The sequence below is a fragment of the Botryllus schlosseri genome, chromosome 6, assembly GCF_051294905.1.
Source record: "Botryllus schlosseri isolate E-star chromosome 6, Bs_hap1, whole genome shotgun sequence".
In the NCBI taxonomy this organism is placed as follows: Eukaryota; Metazoa; Chordata; class Ascidiacea; order Stolidobranchia; family Styelidae; genus Botryllus; species Botryllus schlosseri.
The window spans coordinates 14,499,209-14,518,596 of record NC_137241.1 but is presented as its reverse complement, the minus strand read 5'-3'; the positions used below and the strand labels follow the sequence as shown (position 1 = coordinate 14,518,596).

At 38.9% G+C, this 19,388-nt stretch overlaps 1 protein-coding gene across 13 annotated transcripts in view; it reads right to left on the bottom strand.

The window, feature by feature from the left end:
* Positions 1-12,807, bottom strand: part of LOC145441076 (uncharacterized) — a 38,538-nt gene extending 25,731 nt beyond the window's left edge. For 9 of the 13 annotated variants that reach the window (XM_080318853.1, XM_080318857.1, XM_080318858.1 and 6 more), the window contains exon 1: positions 8,848-8,966. In XM_080318853.1, coding sequence (XP_080174979.1) covers positions 8,848-8,891 — 44 coding nt within the window. In that variant the 5' untranslated portion in view covers positions 8,892-8,966. Of the gene's footprint in view, positions 1-939; positions 1,080-8,847; positions 8,968-12,680 lie in introns of those variants that run through there. The other 4 variants (XM_080318861.1, XM_080318864.1, XM_080318856.1 and 1 more) reach the window with 3 other exon arrangements.
* Between the last annotated feature and the right edge of the window lie 6,581 nt (positions 12,808-19,388).

Below are 19,388 nucleotides of genomic sequence, written 5' to 3'. Positions count from 1 at the left end.
TTTCTCACCAAAGATACCAGTTATCGTTTATCTCATAATGCCTCACAACTGTGAAATCCTAGTTACATCGGGAAAATGCGAATTTCTAATTTCAATGTAATATATTTCATTTCAACATTAATTCTTCGATGAAGAGACTTTTCGGAACATTAGTCCATCCTGTTATATATATATATAATCTTGGAATAGTTGTATGCTTGGGTCAGGGATAGGCCTATATAAGTACATATTAATATCAAGTTGTCTGATCCCGAATGGTTATTCTATTGACGGAAAGAAATACTGATGAAAAAATTAGCATCATCACTGTTGGAAATAAAGAGACTGCCTTCACTGCAGGCGCAGTTCTGTTTAGGTCTAGATCACAACTTCAACAATACCAGGAGATGCAATAGTGACCAAACGCTACGAGCTTTCAATTGCGCAACCCGGGAAATAGTATTGACTGCGCTATAATGTGATAGTGTGGGATTGCATGATTTTTCAATCTCGCTGACATAACCGTTGATCATTAATGCATATAACGAGACATTAGAGACCAATTTATTATGACCGTCAGAGAGAGGGATAGAGATATATGATACTCATTTTCGCCTGCCCCATCGAGATGCGATGCGACCGTTAGGCCACCTAGTCCGCACCCCCCTTTTTGTTTCTCCTTCATGCTATCCGTGGATGCGCCTAACAGGATAGCTGCGGATACCGGTTCTCGAGTCTTTGGTCTCACCCGGCCGGGGATCTAACCACCACCTACCGATCAAGAAGTGGGACGCATCACTATTAATTAGAAGAAATCATTATATGCCGACGCCGGTGTCTCAATGAAAGTGTAGCATTTCGACGAAACATTGACATAAGGTAATAAACAAGGAAAAAAACTCACTGTTCTGGAGGTGTCACTCAAGGATATCGCAAACTTTAACCAAGAAAATTTCTTACCTATCTTCAGCATCCATATAGCCAGACGATCTTTTCGATCAAATATAATGCATGTCCATTAATAGAAAGTTTCTCGAAACGTCTCACTAGGATGCGCACAGTGCATTATACACGCGATACAATAACAATGCGAAAAAAACGCAAGGTGGAATAATTACTATCATTATGACGTCACAGGGGCACGTAGTTCATTGAACCACAAGGCTATATCGAAAATTGTAGATTTTGAGAATATTTAGTTATAATCGACATGTTCTTCGCACAAAACAGGTGTTCATATTGTCTAATTATACGTAAGCTACCTCAAGCTTTCCAGCCGACTCTGATGAGACGTATGGTGTTTATATAGCTCAGTGATAGTGAGATATGGAGTCACAATGTACAAGTGGCAAATAGGAGAGGCAACGGCGTCTTTTATCGCCCAGCTACGCCTATGATTTCAACCTTCAGCTATAGATTTACGGTAAACTGCGGTAGGTCTAGTTATTGTCACATCAAAATAGCAATAATTGCATCCGGTGGCAATTTTATGTCGCTAGAAGTCTGCATTTTTAATACTGGTAGTAAGTCAAAAATACGCATCTTTCATAGAAAGGCGAATCAGCGCCAGCGTTTACCCAGCACTCAGCAGGACTGTGACTCTATTCTAGGGTTGCCATACGTCCGGAATTTCCCGGACATGTCCTGAATTTCACTGTAAATATTGCGTCCGGGAGGAAATTTTAAAATATGGATAAATGTCCGGAATGTTGAAGGCTTGAAGTAGGCTCAAAATTTTGTCGTAAATCACCATAAACAATGTTATTTTTAAGTAGATTTAAGCTATTTGAATTTTTTCCGCGCCGCACACGATATAATGACACGTTTATTGGTATTTTGGGGATAGCAATTATAAGTCGCTGATAACGCTAATATCGATGTTTAAGCAAGCCGTGCGGACGGCAAGAAATAGGAAAACCTGGATTTTTAGTTATTCTTTAGTGCTATGTTTTCTTTGTGTCCTTCATGCAGTCAGAGTTCAAAGAACCTGTACACAACTTTGATTGACCACAGATATGTCTCATTGACATGAACAGCTATTGAAGTAGGTACATCACGTTATTAAATGTATAGATTCAGGAATTCGGCCCGCCAATTACTTCATTTTTCCATATTCGCCCCGCCGACTGGAGAAGTTGCCCGCACCTGATTTAGAGGCTATTTTACTGTATGGACTGATTACATTAAATAACCCCTCCCAAGTTTGAGCTATATCAGGAGATAAATGGCAGTTAAGAACTAGAAGTCATTGCAATACGTCAGCATTGACTCATCTTTACAGCCAATTGCACACACCCTGAAATTCATGATGGATTTTTACGACCCTGCTAGGTATGATTTGAATATATATGCTATAGGATGTAGTGGAAGATGAAGAGGGTTATTGTAGTAGCTCTAGCAACTGCAGTGACACCGGCTCCGTCGTTACGGATACAGAGTAAAATGACGCCTTTTAGTCAAGATCAGCTAAACATCGTAGGTTTTGACTTGGGTAAGAACGACAAAAGCACGCCTACATCGCCTACAAGCGATGCTTAGGAACGTCCTTGGATCAAGGATAAGCATGGACAATGGGCATAATGTTTACTATCATCGCTTTGCCGAAAATCTCAAAAATATGCGTAAGGAATAAAGTGGAAGGTTTAACCTATATATTAAATAAATACAAGGGAGATGTCAATATGGTTGGGATACTCACATGATGGAAGCTTACTGCCAGTGCCTAACCTATTGCCAATCTGTCCCCAACAAAGACTTGTCGCACAAGACTTTGCTGCAGATGACTTCAAGCTAATTTGAGTGAATAACCAGAGTTACATCTGTGAAATTAACTAATGCACATCCTGAGATGGATTTGTTTCTTCGTGAAGCTCTGAATACTCCTTGGTAAACAAAATTATTGCTTTCTTATTCATTTCGTCTGTGTTTACAAATTATCGTCTTTTGTGACATCAGACATACTTGGTTTGTTATTACCGAATTACTGCTACGTATTTTTCACTCTATGCACATTTAGGCTGGTCACCAATGACAATATGATAGGAGAATCCGATGAAAATACGAATAAGTGGGGCATTTTGGTGATTTCATCTGATCTAGTTGTGCCTTTACCTTCGTCGCATTCTCGTGGTTTCAGTGTAGACAGATCTATCAATTCAAAAACATTCATTATAGGATGTTCGGATAAAAAGGAACCTAGTTCAAATGAAATAAAAAATTAAAATTACAGATATTTAAATTCGGTGACATCTTGAAACAGGAGCCAATCAGCTGAAATTAGTGCCATTTTCGAGCTCAGAGCCCTGATGTAGGCCTACCTTAAAATCGTTCATACATTCCATGATGAAATATTTTGTTGGTGAGTGTAATGTATCAGCTGCACAAAATCTATTCCAAAGGTCTGTGGTTACACTACTGTGTCACTTCCGACTCAGAAAGTCTCCGGACTACAAAGAAACCCGAATCGCGATTTAATAATAACAATAAAACAAATTCCAATTCCGCGTTTACTGATATATCTCTTATATTCCTCACAACGCTTAGGCTACGCATACGTTACAACTAAAACCAACGGAGCATAAAAATATGCCAACTAATATCGTCGTTAGCGACACTGTTTTCGCGGTTCATTACTGTATGTATTCAACCGGCCACTCATCGTAAATTTGCCAATTCGATCGCTCGCGAATAACGGTGTTGCTAGATAGAACCTTATCATCTGTGCTATAATTCAATATAATGCCATGTATATATGCTTGATTCAGTGTTGGGATCAGACATGGGGTAATCGCGATTAGTGCAATCGTAATCGATTACGACGATTACAGCATTTTCAAGTAATCGTAATCGCAATCGATTACATTCGAAAAAATTCCGAATTAATCGTAATCGTAATCGACTACTTCCCATATCTAATCGATTTCTTTGTGAAAGAACGATTACTTTTTATTTGTACCAGATCTATGACATAAACTGAACAATGAACATTCATGAACAAGGCTACCAGTTTCGTGATAGCACAAACGTCTGATTTTCAAACGCCACTGCTCATAACTACGTCAGAAGTAGCCTATTAGCTTTGCTCGTCATTGCGTCAGAAGTATCCACAGTAAATAGATATTCGATGTACGAATGTACGTACACTAGTGTGATTGTGAGAAAACCCACCGTGATGTTTATAAGGTTATCAACACGTTCCACCATGGCCATGGTTCCACATACCACCACCTCGCAGTAGGATAATTATTAACCACTCTGCCTAGTTTAAAATAGTAACTTGCGTATTGATGTCTGGTTATGCATAGTTAAACGCAGTTTGACCGTTGCTGCTTGGCGAGCAGTAGGCCTATGCAGTACGTACGTACACCGGACAAAGATTTGAAATTGTGTACTCGTCAAATAAAACATAACGGTTTCTACAACGAAGCATTAAAAATCAACAGCTGCTGATATATCATAACCGAGCTGTTTTTTCTCTTTTCTCGTAACGGCAGCTTGCAGTACATTATCTGCAACAAGTTGAAGACAGAATTCTATGTTCTCTGCATCTTATTCTCACATGACTTTACTTGAAACGGGCGTCAATCGTTATTTCACAATTCCTACTCAACATTGGGCCCCGCCCCCATAGCCATGGGCTTATATACCATGTTAGCGTGGGTTGTAGCTAGAATCAGTACCAAAACAGCAATTAGTCCCCCAGTCCAAATGTTGGTCTTTGGTCCCCATAGGATGGTATTTTAAAGTTGAAGACTGAATTTCGTCAATAATATTGGTAAATGCATTATATTACTATTAATTTTTATTCATCTCTCACCTCTCAGTACCCGATATTGTGAGATTTACCCGTAGAGCTGGGGACACTTAATTCATAATTATAATGTCTGTTATCTTGTTATAATTACTTTAATGTATGTTGTTAATTCGTGACCTAGCTCCGGTCTGTTACATAATCAAAAGATATTGTAGTATACCGAACGTAGCAGACTGAAAGAAAAACTTTTGCGAGACGCACACTCAAATTGTCATGTCTTCAATGCTCTGTGCGTGCCCGGGTGGCATCTGCATAGAGGGCTCAGATTGGAAGGATCGTACTATTCGTCACGGCCACCCAGCGCGGCTATTGACAATGGACACATACCCTAAGTTTCGGTCTAGTTAAATTCTTTCTTTAGTAGCCCACTTCGTTAAGTTACGTGTTACGTGTTGGTCGAAACTGCATGTCTTTTGGTGTGTCGTGGCACGATATTGACTGGAACCTAAATGCCTAAAATCACTATAAATGAGGGTTGCATTTAAAACAAAAAGCAATTTAAAGCGAACATGTATTAAACAAGGCCCTTGTTTAAAACATATGTTTTTTAAGCCATGACGTCACGAATATTCATTTGGGACGTCATAGAGGATTGACATTGACAATTGAAAATATATAGGGTAAATATAGTTCCTTTGACGAAATATCTGTAGCATAACTGTTGAAAAGAATATTTTGAGGGTTCCAACCATCCCATATCGATGTACGTCGGCTAAATCGGGTGGTAGTTGTCCGTAGGCTCATACAAAATGTTTTTTGAAAAGTATTTACATAACTATATGGCATAATTTTACAACTTAAAAAACACAATTTAGGTTTCTTGAATGCCTTTGTTTAAAACACTGTTTAAAACATGTTTCAAACAGAGTGTTTTAAACAACTATTTGTTTAAATGCTACCACTATAAATTATGTATGCTTTCTTTCTTGACGGGGAGACGTATGCACTATGCATATCAAAATCAAGCTATCTAGAGAGAATTTCCAACTTAATTAAATCTCTCGAAAATACTCTATAAGTTATGTCGGTTTACGAAATACTTTTGAGTACCGTTCGTGCTCGTTCCCCACCCTATTGGGTAATTTGGGGTGCGGCAGTCATGGATCTGGCAAGAATGTAAATCGTTGGGTGCGATAAATTGTCCTTTATAAAAATGGACAATTGGTACATTATGACGTAACAAGAAAATGGCGCATTTTTTTAAAGGAAGTCTGTTATCTCATCAGGCCTTTTCAGCGCAATCCATATTGTCTTCCAATATAACTTCTAAGATGCAAAATAAATGTAATCGTGAGTAATCGCGATTACTTTTCCAATGTAATCGTAATCGTAATCGACTACTTCCTGATTTTGCTGTAATCGTAATCGTAATCGTAATCGCGTCATTCAGAAGTTATCGTAATCGCAATCGATTACATTCATGAAGTAATCACCCCATGTCTGGTTGGGATCAAGTCACCACCTTCGAGTCACGAGTCATTTCTAGTCATTGCACATATTGACTCGAGTCAAGTCAAGTCAATCGATTTTCGAAAGTGACTCGAGTCAAGTCGAGTCACTCATTTTTTGGAGGTGACTCGAGTCAAGTCAAGTCAAGTCAAGTCAAGTCACGAGTCAAGTCACAATTCAAATCAAGTTGCCTTTTCGAAGTATGAGGCATGATTACGTCATGGCATTTTGCTAGCTGTTTAAAATACAGATTGAGTGTTCATTGATTTTGAACCGATGAACGAATATAGAGTTCAAGATACACGAAATAAGGCGCTGTATCGCTCACATAAACGTAGAACTGCTAAACTAAAAGTAATCGCATCGCCTCATTTTATAGTTACCAGCCAAAATAAAGAATAGAGAAACGAATTGACAAGATGCAATACATTACCCATTTACAAATTGATATGATACAATTCGAGCCTGCGCCAATGGTTGAGGTCTACATAAACTATATTCAATTTCAATAAAACAAGAGTTTTGGTTAAGGTAAGAACGGAGAACAGAAATATACATTTTGCTATTAAATTACTTTACCACTATTTACGACAACGTAAGCTGTCAGCTTCGATCACTTCGTTTGCGGTAAATTTATTTGTGAGAGAACAATGGGGGCTCAGTGAAACGCATGGTGATTGAATAATTGGTTGCTTTCACGGGTTCACCAGCGTTTCGCGAACGATCCGAGCATATGCAAGATACAATGATTTTTATCGACACCGATAACTTGATGACTTGAAATTGACTAGTGAATTTTGCTCCGAGTCACGAGTCAATCCACATTTCTGATACGCCGAGTCAAGTCAAGTCAAGTCATTTTAGCAAGGTGACTCGAGTCAAGTCAAGTAATACGAATAAGGTGACTCATGGCCTACTAAAAACATGGGTGACTCAAGTCTGACTCAAGTCAAGTCATGACTCGAGTCATCCCAACACTGGCTTGATTATGAATTATTCAAATGAAGACCAAGAGAATTAGGTAAAGTTTTGAGATAAGTAAAGAAAAGACGTAGTTTATTTTCGTCCTTGACATTTTGCGGCATATACACCGACTCATGATACGCATAAACACGATCCGTGCCTATGGATACCATGACTGCATGATGTGCATATGTGCCGCTGGACAAGGAAGGTGTCGATTTAGCCTTTTACGGCTTTCTAAGTCTTGCACCACCCATCCATGCTATCCCAGTAATGCATGAGCGTCAAGTAGGGAAGTCATGGATACCAATGTTACTAATTAGCAGAGATGAGCATGGATTAGGATTAGGTTTTGAAAAAACAGGATTTGTGAAATTTTGACGGATTTGGATTGGATTTGGATTAGACCTTTTTTTCGGAATGGATTAGGATTTGGATTGGATTTACCTATTTTCTAGGAGATTGAAATGTCGTGTGGCGAATGGCGACAAACTTTATTCAGATCAGTTATTAATGTACTTATGGTTACTAAGTTATATTGAATGAAGTGAATCGTTGGTTGTGAAAGAAAATTTTCAAATCTCTCCATTGCATAAATTGGTATTTTCTCTGAATTTCCAGTTGGAATCGGATTAGGATTGGACATGGACTTGAATATGAAAAAGTTATGGGTTAGGATTAGGATTTGGATTTGAAGGTTCGGATTTGGATTGGATTAGGACATGGAAATTTCCAATCCGCTCATCTCTGCTAATTAGGTCGTTGGTCTGACCCGGCCGGGGATCGAACCCACGACCTACCATCAAGAAGCCGAACGCTTCACCATTACGCTCTTGTCAGATAACTTGACTGGTCCTGCACGCGAGCGATCTTTAAGGTTTGAATGCGGCCCGCGACCCCATTTGGGTTTGACACCTCTGATATGGAAGCTACGGTCGCTATTATTCCCGAAAGGTTAGTATCATTCTAAATAGCGGCGTAAGCTACCCAGCAGAGATGAGCATGGATTAGGATTAGGTTTTGAAAAAACAGGATTTGTGAAATTTTGTCGGATTTGGATTGGATTTGGATTAGACATTTTTTTCAGAACGGATTAGGATTTGGATTGGATTTACCTATTTTCTGGGAGATTGAAATGTCGTGTGGCGAATGGCGACAAACTTTATTCAGATCAGTCATTTATGTACTAATGGTTCCTAAGTTATCTTGAATCAAGTGAATCGTTGGTTGTGAAAGAAAATTTTCGAATCCCTTAATTGCATAAATTAGTATTTTTTCTGAATTTCCAGTTGGAATCGGATTAGGATTGGACATGGACTTGAATATGAAAAAGTTATGGATCAGGATTTGGATTTGGATTTGAAGGTTCGGATTTGGATTGGATTAGGACATAGAAATTTCAAATCCGCTCATCTCTGCTACCCAGCCTACCCATGATCGAAACAGCCCTTTTCCGCCCAACAGACAGTGCTAATCATGGGTCAGTTGAATAAATTGAAGAAATGATTATATGTCGACCCCGGCGTCTCATTGAAAGTATAGAAATACGATGAAACATTGAAGAAAGTTGAGGAAGCAATAAACGACTGTTTGGTAGGTTTCAGTCATGGAAATCGCAGATTTTTACCAATAAAACTTCTTACCTGTCCTCAGCCGCCATATCCCCAGACGATCTTTGCGTTCGCATGAATTACATGCGTATTAATAAAGAGTTTCGCGAAACATTTCGCCGGGATATGCACACGATACAATAACATTATAACATTATAAAAATCCGCTAGGTGGAATAATTCTCTGTCATTATTACGTCACAATTGCACATACATATCATGCGCTACTAGATGTTGATTCCGATTGTTTTTATTGTTTTTCGCATCGAATATCAATGCGACTTTTAATTTGGTATTAAAGTGATAATGCATTCTCAATACCCAAGAGATATTATACTTCTACCTTCAGTACCTCCATATCAGGGGTGGCCAATCTGCGGCCGCAGAAAAAGAATTATGCTGCAGTCTACACGTAATACAGTGGTGGATTTATGTTTTGTCACTCAGTAGAAATTTGGTGTTCCCAAGAGCTTGCAGATTAGCGTAAGAATATCCCAGGTTAAGCTGGTCTAGATGTTTGACTACATAGGCAACAGTATTCCGGCCACGGGCTTTACCGCGTCAAGACATATACCATGACATATCAGGTTTTGGCCGAAATGCCACTGTGCTGAATTCGCTGCCGAACGATCGACAGCGATAAACCTTAGGTCACTATAGTAACCAAGTCATACACTGGGGATTCAGATGTTGAATGCGGCCCACGAGATAAAACGTTTGACCCCTATTACGTTCGTGCATTTTACGTTTGTGTCGTTTGTCTGTTATTTGTCTAGGATTAGTAATTACTGCCAATCATTAGCCTATTTCCTCGTGTGTCGTGCTTCGTATTTATACCCTTGTTTTCTGTTCTCTATCGTCTTTCCTTCACCTGCACTCTGGAATGTCTCGCCTGTATTAAGTTGTTGTTCTGCTGATTATATACTGATTTCATATTGCAACCTCGTCGTATGAGTTATTGTTCAAGCATGATCAAGAACATAACAACCCCCATGCCATACGCTGATCATGTTCAACCAAACTTCTTGAAGGATTCGTCCCCCAGAACCAGTCCGTCAACGGGTCATTTCATGACTGACCATTATAAATATGATAGACGACCACGTAAACTCTTTCCGCGGCGTAGGCCTACTATAGTTCCGGCATTATGCTATGCAATTCACGAATGAGCCGGAGGGCGAATGGGTAGCCTTTTGCGCGAAAAATTTTACAGACAATAAATGGATTTTGTCAATAACATTGGTACTTTTATGCGGTATGCACGATGTTTTATCCTATCTCAGTTTACATGATAGGATTTTACCCATGGACCAGATGGAGATGACGGTATGCGATCTTTAGGAATATATAGATCTCCCTGGCGTATTTATGCGTTTATTTATACTTTTTATTCCTATATTTCTTTGTTTGGAATGGATATAGGCCTATTGCCACATTAATATAAAAAATATAGTGACACTAGGTCGGTTCGGTTCATCACCAGCCAATATTTTCCATATGATTCACATACTTACATTTGCGCTTTTCCGTACCGAATAAGTCCGGTATAACGGTATATCCCCCCATTCACCAACGAACCTGACTGGATAGTTCTGACGGAGAACGGAGGATTTATTGTAATTAGAATTTAGTTAGCATAAGTTCTGTAGTAGCGAGAAAGGGCGAAAAATTTATCAAACTATTGAATCAATCTGGTCAGTAATATTGGTATACTTGCATATGATTTCAAATCCACCTCAGCCAGCGTGAATAGATCCACCAGTAGAGCTGATGCAGTAGCCAGGGAAGTGATTCTCAACCTTTTGCCATCGCGGCACCCTAGAACTTCGAGTACCAGGATCCATTCCTAAGTGTGGGAGGATCATCTGGCTCTTCATCGCTATGTGATCCGCGTAAGCGATGTCTTACAACAATTATGGGGTGAAATTGGGCCGTGGTATTAGTTGGTAATTCAGGAATAATAGTAAGAAATGTCAGTTTGGTGTAAAATGATCATGTCGAAATACCATGAACACTTCAAAACAACGAGTACTCAGAGAGCAAGATTTGGCAAGAAGACTACTAAAAAATAAATAGGAAAAATTCATTAGCCGACGTCATGTCAGCCATTGGTTCTGATGGAGGTGCCAGGGAAAAAGTCAACATCTTCGGCCTATAAATCTCAACACCACGGTCAGATTGTCCGATTGATACACTTATTTTTAGTCATCACCTTCCCAAATATTATTATACGAGGGCAGGTTGGTGTTCCGCCTCTGTTGACGGTATAGAGGCCCCTCCACTACATCGCTGTGCTCAGTTTCCTTACATAATAAACGCACAGAAAAAGACCCGCGGAAGGACGGTTTTCAAGAAAGAGAATGGAAAAGGGCGCGGAAGCCTAAAATAAATCAAGATAACGATCGAACACTGCTATATCAGATATTATAGGCTGTGGGGATGCATACCAGATTGACGGACCGTACTTGGTCGCTTCGATTATCACCTATCTGTTCATAACGTCGCATACATTGTGTGCCCTGTGCGGGTAATAAATAATAGAACCACAGACGATACGCAGTCATAATTTGCATTCCTTAATTTTGTTATACGTCGGCCATATTTTCAAGCGGCACCCGGGAGCAGACCAATCGGCACATTATAGTCTTTCACGGCACACCGGTTGAGAACCACTGAGCTGTTGTCTTCAAAATTTTATGGAACTTCATCATACACACGCCATAGGCCTACACACCATACTAATAAGTAATAAAACTCTATTCATTTCAAGTAATATTAATGTCTTCAGTTAACATCATCACGGCTGAAAGTTATCATAATTATTTCACTGTGGGCTCGGTCCTGTTTCGGTCTAGCTCAAAAGTTCAACTATCCCTAGCGATGCAATAGTGACGAATCTCTGCTTGCTATCAATTGCACAAGTGGCAAGTTTACTGTGCTGTGCTATAATTTGGTAGTATAGGACAGTAGGAGTGTACAGAAGGGCTCTTCAAAAATGACCTTTTTGGAAGAGGAGTTATCGCCGTCGAAAAATTTGGATTTGAATAAAATAGTATTTACGGTGGGCACCACTATAAAAAATAATTAAAGAATTGGTCACCGTAAATACTATTTTATTCATAATCCAAATTTTTCGACGGCCATTACTACACTTCCACTGGTTGAAATTGAACCAAATTTGGTGAGCATCGATTCTGTACACAACCTAACATTTTCTTGGGGTGAACAGAAAATTTTCAAATCTTTAGCTATTTATTTTTATATAATAAATAGAAACTATCTTCTCCTGTAGCAATGCGGCTACTGGTTGGAATTGAACCAAATTTGGTGTGTAGGCGTAATAAGGTAACCTAACAATTTTATCAAGTAGCCAGTACGATTTGAGAAAAAAAGTCATTTTTGAAGAGACTTAGTGTACAGTATACACTTGTACAGTGGCGTAGAAGCATATGCTGCCGTCCATGGCTTTCGTTGAAAATGCCGACCAAATTTTGAAAGTTTCAATCTTTTCAATTATATTTACTGGAAATTTTGTTGTTTTTACTAAAAAAAGGTCATCACCTCACATTTTGCTGCCCCCTAGCAGCCTGCCGCCCATGGTGCAGATCCATAATCGCCATGTGGCTGCTATGCAACTGCGTAAGTAACTGTTATAGACCATTATTATTTATTATGACCATAAGCAATTAAGTATTCAATAACCATTGATGATGATGTGATTATATGTCGACACCGGTGTCTCATTGAAAGAATAGCTATTCGATGACACATTGAAGAAAATTAAGGGATAATATGATTTTTTGGAGGTGTCATAATAAAAAATTCACTCTAGTATATCCCGATTTTTCACCAAGAAAATTGCTTACCTGTCTTCAGCATCCATAATACGACCAGACGATCTTTTCGATCGAATAGATGACCTGTTTATCAATAGAGAGTTTCGTGATACATTCCCAGGATATGCAGTTTATGCACATGTCATGATACAATAACATTACAAAAACCGCTAGGACGGCTGAGTGGAAAAAATTCTCAATTATTATGACGTCACAGTAGCATCGAATGTCAATATGAATTTCATTGCGGCAAAAAGATATTAATACATTCACAATACGAACGAGATAAGATATGTCTACTTTTATTATCTCTCAATATCATGGTTAGGCTGGTCAATCTGCACTGGTCAATTATACCTGTATGTATTTTGTATATACATAACGAAGTTTCCGGTCAGCGTAAGGGCAGTCCTTTTCGGCCAAGGTTTTCTCGCTGTCGATCGTTCTGGCACACTTCTTGGAGTCGCATGTTATATGGCCTGAAACTTTATATGTCTTCGTGCATCGTGACGCGGTAATGGCCAACGACGATATGCCCACTTCTATAATTCTTGCGTATTTTATCTTGGTGGTAGAGTATCCAAAAATGAAGGTAGCCTACTTGGAAACCTGAAATCGCGCGCAGCGCGAAAAAAAATTTGAAAAAGTTGCATAAAATTTCATAAAATACTCTTTAATTCATGCTAATTCACTAAATAATTTTGGGCCTCTTCGAGCTCGTTCCCCCCAATTGGGGGACTTGGGGTGCGGCAGTTACGGTCCTGTCAATACCTATATCTATAGGTACTGCTCGTTCAACTGGAAAGTTAGGGCACATTGCATTGTAACAGCAGTGACGTAATCTTAGCAGTCTACTCACAACTTCCCTGCAATCCTAATTGAAAACTCCAGACTCCAAGCCAAGCAAAAGTATTTTATAAATATTTTTTTTTCGTAAATCGATTTCTCAATATTTTTGTGGGGGCCGCAGAAAGGCTAGCAGGGGGCCGCGGTTGGGAATCACTGGTCCAGATGGTATGTAACGCACATCACGCGATCACAAATATTGTTATTCGATACCCCGGATCTGCACATGATTCAAGAATATTCGAACATAGCGTACTGAGAGATAACTTTGAGGATGGCAAATATGACGGAATATTGCTAGGAGATAATGGATACCCTTGCAGACGTTATCTCATGACACCACTCCTAAACCCCACAATCGAGCCAGAGAAAATATGTAACTCTGCTTACATCAAAACACGTGCTCGCATTGAGCAAAGTTTTGGGATGCTCAAGCGAAGATTTCATATGCTGCATATACCTATGCGAATGAACTTGGGGAACACCATCCCAGCAATAGTTGCCGCTGTATGTCTTTACAACTATGGAATACAGACTGGAGAGCCTTGCCCTGATCCAGGCGAAAATGACGATGATACTCAAGATGATAGAGATCACAGCGCCATACCACCGAGCTTATCAGGCCAGGCTTGCAGAAATGAAATTATTGCGAACTATTTCACGTAACTTGACGTTAAAATGACCACTCTATTTTTGGCAAAAATGACCACTTTATTTCCAAATCACTTATCTCGAGTTGATAATAAACCTATCTCGAGTTGATAATAAACCTACAACAGTTTGGAAATTTGTAATTGCTAACACTGGTCAACACATATTTTTAGCCAGACAAAGTAAGAGTGGGTTTGGGGGTTCTGAAGGGCACCGATTCCGAATATGACCTTAGTTTTTTCAAATTGGCTCTTGTTGCGGAGATAACCCATGGGGCTATTTGACCAAAATCCCCCATTTTCGCAATAATGACTAGATATAAAATAGGCTCAGTCGTACTATAAAGTTTAGAAATTCAATCTACTTGTTATTTTTACACACAGAAGACTCTTTTAAATCAAAATACAGCAACAGTACTATATTTAGGGGTAGTAGATTTATCATAGTTACATACTTTCACGGACATCATGTACATAAATAAACCCCAGTCATGTGCATAAGTATTTACCTAGATAATCAAATAACGTGTCATTAATTCAATCAATTTTTCGTCAACCACCTATTGTAAATATGAAATAATCAGTTGAAATATAATATTATTGGTATATTTAAATCACAATTGTTTTTTGTGCGATTTTCGCCTGTAAGCTATTCAGTGCAGTTTCTCGAAAGGTTCCGGCAATGGTCTGACATAATATGTTCAATTGTTCATCTCATCTGCCCTGATATCTTTCGTTTGTTAGTCTGGTGTCTTGGTAGAGCCTCTACCCTTGCTAATAAAAAAGGAAATCAGGAAATATATCAAGATGACTGAACAGGAAGAGAACTTTTATGCTAATGTTTGTGCTCAAGTTTTCGGTATGCAGATACGAATTTTCGAACCAACTGTTTGCAGCTTGGTGCTTTGTGATCATCTAAAAAGTTTTATTTATTACATCTTAGGAGAAATCACATGCAGTGAACTCCTTGCTAATTTGAAATTGGAATCTTTCATCGGTATTCGAATATACCAGATACCAGATTTAAGATTCTCGTTTGATAGCGATACTAGGTATACCCACTTTGTTGACTCGGTGGAAATTTATCCATTTACCAGTCAATAGAATTGAAATGCATATGAGTATTGTAGTTAAGGCTTTCAAGGACAAATGTTACAGCTTTATACTCCTCTATAGTCTTGATAGAATGACTAATAAATACAGGAGAATGTGTATTCCCGCTGTGCAAAAGTACTATTTTTAGGCTAAACAAACTGCTTTTCTGACAAACAAATATTTCACATTATATTCTGTTAATATTGATAGAATGACTTAAAATGACATCAAGGTTCTTCATAGTCAATTAGCTATTATGTGCAGTGTAAAACTTGAAAAAACTACGATTTTCTTCAAACCAAGTGAAATATTTAAGGGTAATTACAGTAATTCTGGGATTTTTAGGGGTGTAACTATTTTCTGACAAAGAACCAATCTGACAAAACTAATGTGATATTCGTAATCAGCAACCTCGAAAACCCCAGAAACGGCTCTCAGATGGTCTGCCTAATTTTTTTGTTGTTGTTGCCTAGTGTAATGCTTCATCGCTATCAGGGTTGTAGCCAAGTCACAAGGCTTCGAGTCACAAGTCAATCTCACTTTTATAGTTTTGACCCGAGTCAAGTCGAGTCATTTCAATTCACCACCGAGTGAAGTCCGAGTCCAAGTCAGCGAGCGGAGAGTCGAGTCCGAGTCATGGAATTATGACTCAAGTCCGAGTCCAAGTCATAGTGTTCACTGCTCAGTTACCAGTTAAAGTCTTGGTAAACTAGGCTTACCATATTTTGGAAATCTAAAAAGAGGACACTTTTTCAGAAATTTGAGACTTGGAAATCCGGAGAAGAATTCTCAAAAATCGGTGAATTTTTCCCACGTTGTGATCGGTTGACTAAAAAAAAAAGGTCAACATATCGTTCAGAGCTCAAAATACCGTTTTCCTCTCCACTTTGCTGGGTGGTTGACTAAAAAAAGGGTCAACTTTTCGCTCAGTGCCTAAAGCTCCGTTTTCCACTCCGAAATACCCGCCGAAGCTTCACTTCTATGCTAATTTACGGCATATCACTCGCATTTTGCTCTAAATGTGTCCTGAATTTTCAACAAACAAAAAAATCTCAAAAAAGAGGACAAAAGGGCGTCCTCCGAGGACACTTTCAAAAAAGTCCAAAAAGAGGACAAATCCTCTTTAAAGAGGACGTATGGTAACCCTAGGTAAACCCACTTTTTATAACTCTGTTTGGTGATATCGAACGGTTCGCATTTAAATAAAATACACCAATTTTCCTCACTCTTAGTCTCAGTTTCTGGTCGCATTTTCAAGTACCAGTACCAACAGACGAAATCCCAATAGTGTGTTGGCTTCGGAATTACAATGAAATGTCTGTCTGGGCCGTCTGAGTCTCGACTCAATGACTTGGTTCGAGTCATGCGCAATGACTCGAGTCCAAGTCGAGTCATTACACAGATTGACTCGAGTCGAGTCGAGTCATTTCCGTATTTTGAAAAAATGACTCGAGTCAAGTCGAGTCATCAGAAAATCGTGACTCGAGTCGGACTCGAGTCGAGTCATGACTCGAGTCAATACAACCCTGATCGCTATGCCATGCAGCTCCTCTTTCCTTTTCTCCTCCCTATCTCTCAAGACTTTCTCTTCCTCCAGCATAGCAATCTTTTTTTTCAGTAGTGCAATCTGAAGATCCTCAGTGGACTTGGATGAAATATTGATACGTGCATATTGCATGATTTTAGACAGATACAACACCGACCCATTGTCTCATTCGTGAGGTGAGCGTCGTGGCGAAAGGACGTGTCCTAATCAAGGGAATTAGCTTCGACACGAAGGCTGCAGCGCGTTTGGAGAAGTCTCTTCAAGAGAACAGTCGTTTATATTACATTACATTCCTAATAGTCAGTGTTGTCAGAGTTCGTAGTTAATGTCAAGTAAAAAAGGAGCGCATAAGCGCTCCGCAGAAGACCAGCTCAATGGACCTGCTTCTAAAGAACCAGCTCCAAGCAACTCGGTACAAACTAGTAATTCAGTTATCGTCAAGGGTATAACCAGGCAGCTACGATCTTTCAATCCATTGGTCATCAATAGACATCTGTATCAGGTGTTAGGCCAGGAGTTCTCAGCCCTATCTTGGCCGTGGTCCATTTTCCGGTTTGAAAATGCGCTGTGGCCCACCTCTTATCCTAGAGTCATAGTCCTGTTCAATGCGTGGTAATCGACTGCACCAACCGATATGCCTATTTATGTAAAATATGCGCACTTTTTTCTCTTAATTTACTGATAAAATTACAATCTAGACCAGAGTTGGATCAATTGTAATTTGTAATTGAGCTGAATGTATATAATTACATTTTTCAATGTAATTGTAATGTAATTGTAATTCAAGCATTTTTATTTTGTGTAATTGTAATTGTAATTGTAATTTGACAAAAATTTTGCTCAATTACAATTTCAATTACATTAAATTGCTATTGAGACCTGACAAGCACAACATAAAATAATTGACTTATAATGCATTCTCTTTAAATGTCGACAAGGAATTTGGTGGATCCATTCGCGGAAGCCCTTGGCTGCGCCCTTGCGGGCGAAGTTTTTTATTTTTACCTCGGCTGCCATTGTATACAATTATTAGATTACTAACCAACGGATGGATTCGCAACACGTGACTCACGATTGAACACGCCGAGAAGCGAACTGCTGAGCCGGCTAAAAGCAGCAGAATTGAGAGTCCCATAGCTGGCGATCCAAGCGTCGAAATTTGATATGTATGATCCTAATCGAAAGCTAGTGTCGCACTGATTCCGCAATAAAAGTATATTTCCGGTTTTGTTTTTACTCCTCATCCTAATTCCTACGTCCCTCGATAAAAAAAATATTATTTCTTTAATTATATACTATATACGCAAATTCAACACGTGCATATATTATAATACTTTTTTCAACGACATACTGCATACTGGAATATTTCGAAAACGTTTTTTCTTTTTATAAATTAACGGGTATTTGCGTATCATGAATGAAACATGAATACTTGAATTGTTGTTAATTACGACGCTACGGTTGTCAAGGAGCACGGTTGAATTTATGATTATTCAATTACATGTTCAACAGCAGCAATTGTAATTGTAATTGTAATGTAATTGAAGCATGCAAGGAGTAATTGTAATTGCATATTCGACTGTGAACGCTCTATTGGTATATGTTGTACAGTTCACTTTCACCACTAATGGTAGTTGTGCGAATAACCCATGTTACGGTTCCATGTTTGTGTGTCGGTATGTCATACTTCAGATTGACTCGATTCAGAGTTGATATCCGGATCCGGTTACATACTTTATCATTTCCGATTTCAAACTGAATGTCGAGACATACATTGACCAATAAAGACACAACATAGCAAACATGCCGGAGGAAAACTCGACCAGAAATTGTTATCGCGATGGGTGACATAAATCCAACCGTTTTCCGAACACCGTTATCCACATACCAACCGTCGTCGAGGAGGTGTTTTATTCAGACATTTTGACTCTGGAAAATCCAAAGCACGAACCCGGACATCACAGAACTATCGAGGCCTATTGTCCAAGTTTCCAAAACATGCATTTCGGTGTACAAGAGCATATTGTATGTGGTTAACCGATGATATTGATGTGATACGACCGATGGGGTATACTCTGAAACCGGTTGTCTGTGTATATTTCCGTCACTGTTTGTTGTAACAATATACAAAAGTATCAAATTGACCGGTGTGGTTGTCAGTTTTCAAAACGAAAATGGTATTGTTACCCAGGGAAAAAATGTATTTCCAAGTGAAAACGGTATTGGTACTCAGTTAAATGATAGTTTCCAGACGAAAGGGGATTGTTACCCAGGAGAAAATGATTAGTAACTCTAGGTAAAAGTATTTTTCCAAGTGAAAATGTATTGTTACACTGGGTAAACGCCGGATCTCCAAAGGAAAATGATATTTTTACTCGGCTAAACGACGGACCACCAAGTGAGAATGGTTTGTTGCTCAGGGAAAAAAGGTTTGTTACCCCGGGAAAAATATATTTCCAAGTGAAAAAGGTTTGTTAACCAGAGAAAAAATATATTTCCAAGTGAAAAAGGTTTGTTAACCAGAGAAAAAATATATTTCCAAGTGAAAAAGGTTTGTTAACCAGAGAAAAAATATATTTCCAAGTGAAAAAAGGTTTGTTA